The 12,513-nt window shown below is 34.4% G+C and overlaps 1 protein-coding gene across 3 annotated transcripts in view; it reads left to right on the forward strand.

The window, feature by feature from the left end:
• The window catches only part of LOC145670263 (signal peptide, CUB and EGF-like domain-containing protein 3), a 372,945-nt gene that overhangs the window by 341,438 nt on the left and 18,994 nt on the right, over positions 1–12,513 (forward strand). For all 3 annotated transcript variants that reach the window (XM_081738684.1, XM_081738683.1, XM_081738685.1), the window contains one exon: positions 7,767–7,919. In XM_081738684.1, the coding sequence (XP_081594810.1) occupies positions 7,767–7,919 (153 nt within the window). The remainder of the gene's footprint in view (positions 1–7,766; positions 7,920–12,513) is intronic.

Here is a 12,513-nt window from a genome sequence, read left to right on the forward strand (position 1 = left end):
TATACAGGGTGTTACAAAAATTTGTCACAATATTTTAGGAATAGATTCCTTACATCAAAATTCCTTACACACACACACACAAAAAAAAAATAAGAAAAAAGTTCATATGAACCTGATCGGAAGTGCATAGTTTCGTAGTTATAGGGTGCCGAAAACGTGAAAAAATGAACTTGAAAGGACCATAGATCCACTACTATAGAACCGATTGTAGTCGGGTCACAACATCATTGAGGAACTATTATGTGAACTATTCTAATATCCGTCTTTCAGAATCTCCGGTACTTGCACAATCATTTTTAGAGAGGCTGTTTGGAATTACTTGATCACTCTGCATCTACTTCTCTAAAAATTGGTGTGCAAGTACTGGATCATTCTTAAACATGGATATTTGGATAGTTCACATACCAGTTCTTCAGTGATGTTTTGACCCGACTACGATAGGTCCCATACCAATGGAGCTACGGACTTTCAAATTTCACTTCTTTTACGTTTTCGGCAACCTATAACTCCGAAACTATCCACTTTCGAGCACACATCCATATGAATTTGTTTCTTATTTTGTTGTGAGAAATATGTTCCCAAAATATATATTCATAATTAGTATACTCATATAATAAAGCAATTACATAAATTCTTAAGAGTTGAGTGAATGAACATCTAATTATATTTATTCTATGAATGTGACGTACGTAATTCGTCTCCAATATTTTATTTCATTAATTTTTTTATTGATTTTTGCTTATCCCAAGAAATGAAAACTTCTCAGCTGTATTATAAATTTCTCTTCTTCTCTAACTTTTTTATTTTCGCGATTCACGTGAATTTTAAATCCCACACCCGAAAAAAAAGCGGGAAATAGGAGAGTATATAAGCGAAGGATTCTTCTCCAAAAACAATTTTTTACTTTTCTATTTTCGGATAATCATTGCCCTAACTTCCGGTCTTCGTACTCTTCCATTGACTAGGTATTGACCTGAACATTGATCAGTGTTGGAGAAGATGAATGATTTTTCTGAAGGTCTGAGTGCATACTATAGAATAATTTTTACGAACTTATAATCTTGGTGGGATTAGGTTTTGGTAGATGTTGGTTAAAGGTGAATGAATAATTTTCTAAAATCTGAATGGTGACCAAGATAGTAGATTGAAGAATTGTTTCCAAGATAAACAAAACTGATAATTATTATAAATTATAAAAATAATAAATTTATAAATATCACTATTGCCAGATCCAAAATATACATCAAAGGTAGGTAGCCAGAATCCCGATTTAAAGTCAGTATATGTTTATGAATAAAGGATGATTCTGTAATCGCTTGTTTTTTTTTTTCTGATCTTATCACATTAACCTGTTTTATATTGTGTGTATGTTGTTTTAGTGAAGTGACAATTCCGACATACCCTCTTGTTGTGACTTTTTTGGTTGTCTAACGTGTTCTTTAATTCTGATGTTAATATTACGTTTGGTTTGACCTATATATAAAGCGTCACTTTAAACAATAATAATAATAATAATAATAAAGTTTAATCAAAGACGTAGATCGTTGCAAGTTCCTAAAACTGTTATCCCCAAAGAAACAAAAACTTGGATAGGAATTTCTTACTTTCCACAATTATCGACAAAAATTCAACGTATTCTTGCAAAGCATAACATATCTACTTCCAGTAGCCTTCCAAAAAGTTTAAAAAGCATCTCATTGGCTTTAAGTTATTTTGTTGATCCATTAAATTAAGGTGACCAGACGTACTGATTTTCGCAGTACAGTACTGTTTTTCAAAGAGCTGTCATGCGTGTTGCGAAGACGCATAGAAATTCGAGAAATGTCCTTCTTTTTAAAAAAATGTCCTAAGTGTTTATATTTCCTTCAACTTGTAATGAGTATATTAAGCAGTGATTCATAACTTTTTTTAGACATTAACATTTTGAACTGTACGAGACTTAACTCAGTAATTGAATGGGAATGTCCAAAGCAGCGTGAAATACATTAATACATTGTCAGGAAAAGATACAAATGATTCCTATCTGTTTGATAAGATTACAAACGTAAAGAAATGTAAGAAGTGTTGCTTCTGAAAATAATTACAGAATGAAACACTACTCAAATGAGGATAGATTTAAGATAAGTGAAATATTCAAGCATTTCGAAGAAAACTCATATCCTATTCCCAAGTATGTGATTTTGTGAAGTTCCCTGTGTGCTTCCCTGCCACAAATGCTCCAACTGAATGGGTATTTTCTATAATGAATAATTTGTTGACTGAAGAGAAATCTCAGTTGAAAAATTGAAACTCTTAAACGCCTAATAATAACAAAATGTAACTGTAATTGTACCTGTAGTGAATTCCGTGACATGATTTTGCAAAGCAGCGAGTTACTGCACGCTATATATTCAAACGAAAAATATATCACCAACCAATATAGGCCTACTGATGTACAGTTGGCAAAGAGATATCACATATTAATGAAAATAATTTGTTAACCTTTTTGGAAAAAGTTTGCCAAGTAATGGATAAATAACCGTTAAGATGAATCGCACTTTTATGTTTCATTAAAATTTTATGCTTCAAGATACTTAAGTTTTCTTTTTCATTAAAGTGATTCCTTTTTGTTACTTTATGAAATTGTTTCAAGTGCTTCATCAATCTTGTATTTGTTATTCATAAAAGTATTTGGAGTTGCGTTGAATTCCTTCAACAGTTTTGTTGAGTACTTTTTTTTTTTTCTTTTTTTTAAACAAAAATAAATGATTAATTTAAGGTTAACGTTAAATGAAATAAGGACATGCGTACTGCCGACGTAGTAAACTATAATATACGATTATATTTGTATCCTGCTTTTCGTTTGTCAGAACCTAGTCACCCTACACTAAATAGGTCAGGTATTTACCGGGCTCAGTGTGAACGTGATTATTCATATATAGGTCAAACCAAACGAATGTAATATTAACTTCAGAATTAAAGAACACATTAGACAATCAAAAGTCACAAGAAGAGGGTACGTCGGGATTGTCACTTCATCTAAAACAATATACATACAACGTAGAACAGGTTAATGTGATAGATTTAAGAAAAAAAAAAAAAAAAAAAACTAGGAGATTAAAGAATCACTCCTTATTCATAAATATAAATCGGCTTTAAATCTGAATTCAGGCTATGTATCTTTGATGTATATTTTGGATCTGGCAATAGTGACGTAGAATAGACACCGCGCTTCTTTCAACTTAGCTCGTTCTTTCTTTCGTCCACTGTGCTCTGCTGGTTGCTTTCAGCATCCATTTCTCACGTTATGTTTATTTGTTGGTACTAGTATTCCTTTTTCTATACCATCTTTCTCTCGTCCATTTTTATTCTTGTTACCTTACCACTGAAGATAAAACTAGTTTGTTGTTCGGATATGTTTGGAGAATATTGATTTTCTCACGGAAGGATACATTGGTAAGTAATCATTTTTGTGTTAATTTCAAGTAAAGATGTGTAATTACTCACAAAACACCATTGTATCTTTTCATATGCTTGTTTTTCGTTTGCATTGTCTTCTCATAATTAGTGAGATAATATAACCTATTTTTAGTTGTTCTGTCATATACAAGACAGATGTCTGCACATAGTTCACCTTCCCAGTGCTTTCCCGTTAACGCAAACTCGTTAGAATTTTTTTTATGAATTATAATCTGAAGACGCTACTAGATACCTTACGCATATCGAAAAGACTGGAAATTGGTCAGATGACAAGAAAGAAAAACAAACTATTTTTCCGTTATGCCTTAATAGTACACTACTCTATTGGTTTAGAACTACACAAAGTATCAATAAGATGTCATGATCTGGATTAAAACAACTCTTTCTAAATTAATTTAATACAGCGTGTTTACCTCTATCTGCGATTGAGAGACACCACTCCCGCAAGCAATATTCTCTCTCTCTCTCTCTCTCTCTCTCTCTCTATTCTTCATATAAATTATAAATTGAAGTTGGAACAAAGGAATCCCAAATGGGCATGGAAAACTAATTACTCAAAAGAAAAAAGTAAATTTATTAATACTCAACACGAAGCAAAGTAAACTTATAAGGTCTTTCGTTAATACTTCATCATATAGAAAAGGCAAAGAGGTAGAAGAAAAGGAAAATTAAAGAACAAACGATTAACTATGAAACGACCAGCTGAGAGCCATACTGGAGATCAAGATCACATAACTTAATAATGTTAGTTAAAGGATAAAAGTAGAGAAAGTTCGATGACGTAAAATGAACTTATTGGAACCTAAACGAAATGGATAAATAATCAAGATTGAATTATATAATTATATAAAATAATAAGGAAAAAGGGACGAACAAAACAAAAATTTAAATGAAAAGTATAATCTGACAGCTGGTGATTCAAGCTTTACACTACGTTCTAGCATTCTACTAAATATAATTTAAATACAGATAAATTCTGACCAAAACAAGCACTTATTATTACTAATCTGTGTTAATTTTCGGCAATATGTCATTGCCTTCACAATGTATCTGATCAAGGCATATACATTAGGCAGGCTCGTAGCCAGGATTTCGTGAAAGGGGGGAGGGGTCCGTGACATGAAATACTGTGGTCATCACAAAAGGGGCTCGATCACTCTGAACTATTTTACTGGAACATATATTGCTTCGTTTAGCCAGGATTTCGTAACGGGGGAGGGGGTGAGTGACATGAAATTGTGAAGGCCCAGGAGCTTGATCAATCTAAAGTACTTTACTATCAACATATATTGGTTTGTTAGGACAATAAAATGACGATATGTTGGCAAGTATTTTAATAACACACTATGAAAAAATTTCGAGCAAAATAATAAAGAAAAGTATTGAAAAAGATTTTGCAATATTTACGTCCTTCTCCTGTTTATTCAAATATAACAATTTTCCTTTCGTTATGACCTCAGTTATTATAAAAAGTACATACTGAATAGTGTCTTGTAAACTATCTTCTAATATAAATAAAATAAAGAGTTTGTTTGTGTGTTTGTCTGTCTGTCTGTCTGTCTGTGTGCGGTCTGGGGACCAGACGAGTGGACCGAGAGTTACCAGATTTTGGTCAGGTGTGCCTTGGCTCAGGCCCCAGATCAAGACTAAGCGTTTTTTCAAATTTCAAAACAGTGAGGTCTTAGAGGGGGATTTTACCGGAACCGGCTTGGGAACCAGACAAATTGACTGAGAGTTACCAAATTTTAGTCACGAATACCTTGGTCCAGGCTCCAGACCAGAGTTAAACGTTTTTGTCGAACTTCGAATCAGGGGAGTCTCAGGGGGACGTTTACCGGGACATGTAAAAGTAGTAGAAAATGACCGATATTTATTTACTTATTTATTTAACAATCACCAGATACAACTCAGAGGCCATTTTACATTGAATATCCAACAACATTAACAATGGAAAGGATTTGGGAAGGTATCGGCCAGGGCCTGTTTAGTAGGTGCCATCCCGGCATTTGCCTGGTAGAACTGAGGGAAACTCTGGGAAACCTGTCAGGATGTTAGGCAGCGAGATTCGAAGCCACGACCTCCCGAATGCGAAGCCAACGCTCTACCAGTTGAGCTATTAGTGTCGAATTCATATTTTCGCGGTCGCTGAAATCAATGGTGAAACTCCAGTCGCATTAACTTCCAAATTCACGCTATTCGGCTCCGGGCCGGGGGTCACCGGAGGGAGGTGAGATACCAAGACATATAAAGTAATCCAAAATGACCGATATTAGTGTCAAATCCATAGTTTTTGCGGTCGCTACAATCAATGGTGACACTTCCATTAGCGATGACTTGCAAGTATGCGGGCCGGGAGTCAGCGGAGGGTGGATACCGAGACATATAAAAAATAGCCCAAAATGACCGATATTAGTATCAAATCCATAGTTTTCGTGGTCGCTGAGATCAATGGTGATACTCCCACAGGCGTTGACTTCCAGATACAGCCCCTGTTCCTTTCTCTGTTGAATCAAATGCTAACAGAACTTTCTTTCAACATAATTTTTTATTATTATTATTCCGTCAACTACTGTCGGTTCCAAATGACAGGTTAAAGGAGCAACAGAAAATTGTCCTTGAAATAACATGTTTGATACTGCAAGGATGCGATGACGAGAAATTATGATTAAAAATGTCCACGCTGTTACACAACGGTACTTATGCTTTCGAAAGCTTGAAATCTCCCTGACTAGTAGCAGGAATTCTGAGAATTCCATGACTGTTCTTGAAATTTCAAATTCCCTGACTCTTCCAGAATACCTCGCTTACCTCACCACTATATTGCAAGTAATACAAATCTTCTCATAAGAAAGAGTAAGCAAAAGCTTCCTGTAGTTTTCTTTTTAATTTTTAACGCTGATCCTTCTTTTTGTCATTTCATTTTATTTTATCCTTCATTATTTTTTTCATTTCTGGTCTCGAAGGGGGGGGGGGGCGGACCCCCGGGCTACGTGCCTGCATTAGGGTGGAACGAAATAACTGGAATTTTTAAATTTTATTTCTAATAGTGCAGAAAAGTTGCTTTTGATGTAGAAAACAGAAAAATAATATTTTAGGGCGATTGAAGTATGCTTTGAGGTGCCACAAGAATCTTATAGTTTTAGAAATATGACATTTCTTATTCCATTTTAGCCTCTTTCACTCTCTTTTTATTTGCACTATAAAACATTGATTGTACTTGTTATTTCTTATTATTGAGGAAAAAAGAAATAAACTTTAGGTGGGAGAAGGAGTAATAATTCTATCTTCGAATACAGTAATTTTTCGTTTTAAAAAATATACTTTTTGCTCATTTTTGACTTACGATTTATTTTGTTTTAACTTCATCATAAAGTTAAACCACTTCACCTTCCACCCCCAGAAGCTTGTTACATCAATAAATAGATATAACAATTAAAATAAATGTTTTTGTGGTGCAAATAAAAGAGCAAAAAAGGTTGAAATAGTACACGACATTTTAAGTTTATGAAATATTATCGTACTTGCAGCATCTCAAACCATACTCCGATTACTCTAAAATTTTATTTTTGTTTTTTTCCACAGAAAAAGGTAACCTTTCCACATTATTAGAAATAAAATGTAAAAATTCGATTTTTTTTCCGTTTCACCCTAATATACACGGTGAAGCTATAACACAGATAAGTAATGATAAGTGTTTGCTTTGGTCGGAATTTATTTTTTTTATCTAAAAGAAACATAAATGAATAGAAATATAATAATAATAATAATAATAATAATAATAATAATAATAATAATAATAATAATAATAATAATAATAATAATAATAATAACAATAATAATAATAATAATAATAATAATAATAATAATAATAATAATAATAATAATAATAATAATAATAATAATAATAATAATAATAATAATAATAATTAATAATACGACATGGAAAAATGTGGTAAAGGTAAAACTAAATTATGAAAGCTGAATGAGTGAGTGTGTGAGTTGAGATAGATTGAAGTATATAGTTAGTATATCTCTATAAGTACATAGTAATTATAGAGATTTAAAAAGATACAAGCACTTACAGTTGATTTTTTATGTTTCTTGTTAGTGCTTTTACTATTTTCTGGTAAATATTTTATGTGTATAAGTAAGTAGAAAAATAGGAAAAAAATATTTAAAACATAATATACATATAATATTGCTGCTTATCTTACAAAGTATAAGTCATATTCGATGTTACATATTTTACTAATTATTGTAAAACTTATCGAATGATGGTATAATTGTTAAATTTCCAATAATTTCAGAGTCTCCGTATTCTGTAACAACGTTTGAAGCTTGCAAATCTCTGGAGAAACCGATTGCTTTCACTGCTCGAAGTAAGCGGTTGTGGGTGCAGTTTAAATCTGATGACAAATTTACTGCTAAAGGTTTTCGTATTCCATTTGTGACTTATGATGGTAAGTGTACTTCAAAGATAAAAATAAGTAATAAAAATAATAGAAATGGAATGATAAATGTAATTAACCCAAAGATACATTGCGCTGATAATGTTCGGGGGAAAAATACGCAAAATCAAATCGGGTTCATTGGAAAGAACATATAGTTATCAAAGTTTACAAATGATTAAATGTAAAAGAGTAGTTGTTTATTGATCGAATTGCTGTAAATCTTATTAAGATGGATCACTAGGTGTTCTCGGTGCTATGCTAAACACTGCTTGAATAGTGCGGCGTTGCCAGGTAGTGTTGAGTTTTTACTGGTGCCAGATAATAAAGGAAGTAATCATGGAATTCTGCTTGGATACTTACAGGAGAAATTAGTTTCCCACCCTTACCGCAATTCACAACTAAAGTTCAGCTTTTCGAACTGCAACGCTAGAATCCAAGAACTAAACGTACAAATTTGGCAGCAACGCATTATGTCGTTCTGAGCAAGTTTCTTCTCAAAATCTACTTCCTTAAATGTAAATTAATATTTTAATAAAATGTGAAACGTAACACGAAAAACGGTCAAACAATATATCTATTTCGTAATAAGATCGTTACTTTAAAATACTTTACACATACAAACAAACATTTCATAAAATTGAGTAGTTCTAGTAAGATCTAACAGCAAGAGCCATCTTGTGCGCTCGCTGTAAAACGAATCAAATATTTTCTTTTATTTGTTACCTTTTTCAATATCAGAAGACACAACCAAATGAATCAGTGTCTTGTGTTGTAGCTGAAACATAACTTTATCTTATAGTACAATATTTATAATATGTAACGTTTCATTGCGCAGTAGTTAAGGGAATGAGCTAAAATATGTACTGACTTCCGGGTGCTAATCAACCGTAACTTACTGTTTGTGACAACAGTAGTTTAACTTCTCAGTGTCTACTTACCTACGTGCCAGTGACCACACCTTTCTCAGATGATTGCAACACCACTACTTTGTACGGTACTGACTTTTGCAGTGCAGTGTTTGAAATCATATAACTTCTAAATCAGCAGTTCTCAAAGTGGAATCCGCGGACCTCTGGGTTCCGCGACGCATAAAAATTGAAAAATGATGTAATAAGATAGAACTCACAGCAGTTATGCAAGAAGTATTTTTTTCAATTACTAAAAAGAAAGCAATCAGAAATTATACCTACGTACGTTTGTAAATTTAAATGTTCTCCTACTTTACTACAAGGTGACCAAGAAAGATGTGTCGCCTTTTCACCCAGCACCTTCGAACATCGTTATGTCACCTAAGACGTACCTGGAAGATAAAAAAAAAAAAGTCCCCATCAGCACTGACAACCTTCTGCCAACGTTCTGAAAGGCCATGGATTTTATCGCCGTAGAACTTGGTGGGCCATAAAGTGAAGAAGGTATCAAGTGCATTTTGCACCTCTACTAGGGATTTGAACTGGCGTCCCGTAAGATGATTGTCCAAGGAATACAACAGATGATAATCGGACGGCGCAATGTCCGGGCAGTATGACGGATGCAATAGTGTTTCCCATCCTAGACGTAGAATGGTGTCCCGGGTCATTCTAGCCACGTGCGGCTTAGCGTTTTCCTGTAACAGGAGGACTCCTTTGCGATTCAGAAGTGCTGGTTCCAGAGTTTTGAGTTTTCTTGAACACTGCTCAACTGCTGACAGTACATAATTGCATTGATGCTCTGACCAGCTGATAGCAGTTCCAGATGAGTCCACCAATCACACAGGAGGACCTTCTTCTGGTGCAATGCTGGTTTCGGCTGTTTGGAACCAGTTCATGGGATGCTAACCAATGATGACGGTGCTGTGGAGCTTCGTACAGGACATACTTCCCATCACATGTCAACACCTTGTCCAGAAATGGCTCCTCCTCATACGAGACAGCAAAGAAATACAGGTGTTTGCTCCCGTTGCCTTCTGACCCGGAGTCAAATCGTGTGGAAACCATCCAGTGCATTGCGTCTCAAGTTGATGAAGGTGCTGCCGAATGGTTTCTCCACTGACACTGCATTGTAGTCCCAATTCCTTACATGTCTGCCACTGTTCGCCTCAATTGCTGACTGAAGATCTTCATTTTCTACATGTGTTGGTCTTCCGGCACGTGGTGCATACACGTCCTTATGACACTCTGTGGAGGTCCCATGTTTACTCTGTCCTTACACAAGTTCACGGTGTAACTGAAGTGAAACAACCAAGTAGTATGTTGGATATACCCACACCAACTGACCTTCGCCTTATTTCCATTCGCATTCAACTCACGGTGTGTGAGCCAATTAAACACAGACCTCCACAAAAAGCGACAGGAATTTCGTGGTTACCTTTATAAATTTCTGCTTTGAAGTTGGTCAATCGTTGTATAGGACTACTTCAAGTGAGAGAAATTCCTTCGTTGTTAGGGCACTTTTTCAAAGGCAGTTGTACATTAATTGCACGACGCCCCGGAATTTTATGTATGGATTTCATCTTCAAGTGGCAATTTCATGGAAAACTCCCACCACTACCACCAACTACAGACGTTTTTAATAAAAAAGAAGTAAATGTTAGTCATTCCTATGCTTATAAATATCAATCGTCCCCCCCCCCCAATTCTGCGATTTCTAAAAAAAAATGAGAAACCCCTCCCAAAATATGTTCCTAGATCCGCCACTGCGAATAACTCTTGACTCAAATTGGTTTGCGTGTGCGCTTTGAGTATGAAGAGTTATCTAAAAAGGCATTGCAACTTTGATGCCTTTCCCAACCGCTTACTTATGTAAGCAGACCTTCTTTGCTCTTTGCAGTATTAAAACTTTAAAGTGAAATCGTCTCAATGTGGAATCGGACCTAAGATTGATGGTGACAAAAATTAATTCAGATTCCTAAGCAACTATGGAAAAACACAAAGGATTTCATTCCTCACATTAGTGACACCCATTTGAGAAGGTTGATCATCATGTGAATTTCCTTTTAAAAGAAAGTCTTGAAAATTACTGTATTTTCAATTGAAATTTCGTTCACTAGGATGCAATCGTGTACCTTTAGAATACCACGTGAAATTTCATAGCATTGCAAGGGGGTTCGCAGATTACTTTCTGAATGAACAGGGGTCCACACTACTGGAAAGTACGGCCGTGTACTACCTACAGCAAGGCACGAAGGTAGTGTCACTCTTTGGGAATGCTTTACCGACTACTAAGTTGATAATTCTGTTCGAATTAATGAAATAATGTACTAAAACATGTTTCACAATGTTTAAGTGAGGCATGGAATTCCATCATAAACATATGGATTTGGCGCAGTAATTTTATATTACAACATGATCCCAAACATTCTTCCAAGCTATGCAGTAATTATCTGCAATGCAAAGAAGATGCTAACATCACCAACAAATGGAATAGTTGCCACAGTCACCGGATTTGTTACCCATCGAGCTATTGTAAGATGAACTTGACAAGACAGACCGTAAATAGATGCCATCGAATACTGAAGATTTTTGGAAGATTTTGGAATGGCATAGCTTCACATTTGGACATATAAATCAAACAAATGCTGGAATTTGTAAAGCTCTTATCAAGCCTAAGAGTTAACATTTCATTGAACACAAACATATTCAATAAATTTGTCTCAGGGGAAATAAGACCATATGTTTCAATTTCTTTCAATGAACAATGATGTTTATTTTACAGAACAAGTCCAACAAACTAGGTTTTGCATATGGATATTTTTTAATTTTGAAAAATTAATAGTGTACTCAGACTTTTGACAGTAACTGTAGGTTACATTAGATGTCACGCGTAGACATGAAATTTTATGGCTTATAATTGAACAGTGCCATTAATTTCATATAACTTTCGAGGAGGGGGAGGAACGTTCAAGTATACGTGTTTCGTGGTCAGATATTATTTACAAGAAATCAATGAGAATTGCAATACAAATAAGGGGATCGTGGCCCCGGCGTGGAGAGAGAGGTGCGTGGCAGTATCGGCACCGTGTTAATTGAATAGTACCTTCCTTTTCCCAAAATGTAAATACTGAGACAAACCTTGCACTAGTAGTTTTACAAAAATAAAGTATTTTAAAATGTGTAATAGTATATAGTACTTACCGGCAACAAACGAATAACATAAAGTCGAACATCTGTAAAGAATGTTTCATTTTCAGATTAGCTTCCATATGCACAATGTTCTCAGATAATATAGGAAATTATCATAGCTTCAAAGAAAGTAAAATAATACAACACATGTATAATTTAAAGTAAAAACTCTTTGTGGATGTTCCTGTGCAACAAGAACGCTGCATTGTTGTATTATATTGTGTAATAACAAATTATTATTATTATCTTCAATTTCGTTTTGAACATTATTGTTATTGGAATAAAACGATAGCAATGAGTTGAATATATTAGAGTCCAATATATGAAATAATATCCATTAAGCTTGTTAACGTACTTGTGTTAAGATATTCCTCCACACGAGGCTAACTGTATCTAATTTATTTCGAAATATACAGTATATAGTATTTGTTTCAGCATCTCTGGCATTGTTTGAAATGTTCATCAAACCATATCACGTAAATATTTTATGTTTTCAACAACTGTTA

Source organism: Thermobia domestica, chromosome 14 (assembly GCF_964235325.1).
Source record: "Thermobia domestica chromosome 14, izTheDome1.hap1.1, whole genome shotgun sequence".
Classification (NCBI taxonomy): Eukaryota; Metazoa; Arthropoda; class Insecta; order Zygentoma; family Lepismatidae; genus Thermobia; species Thermobia domestica.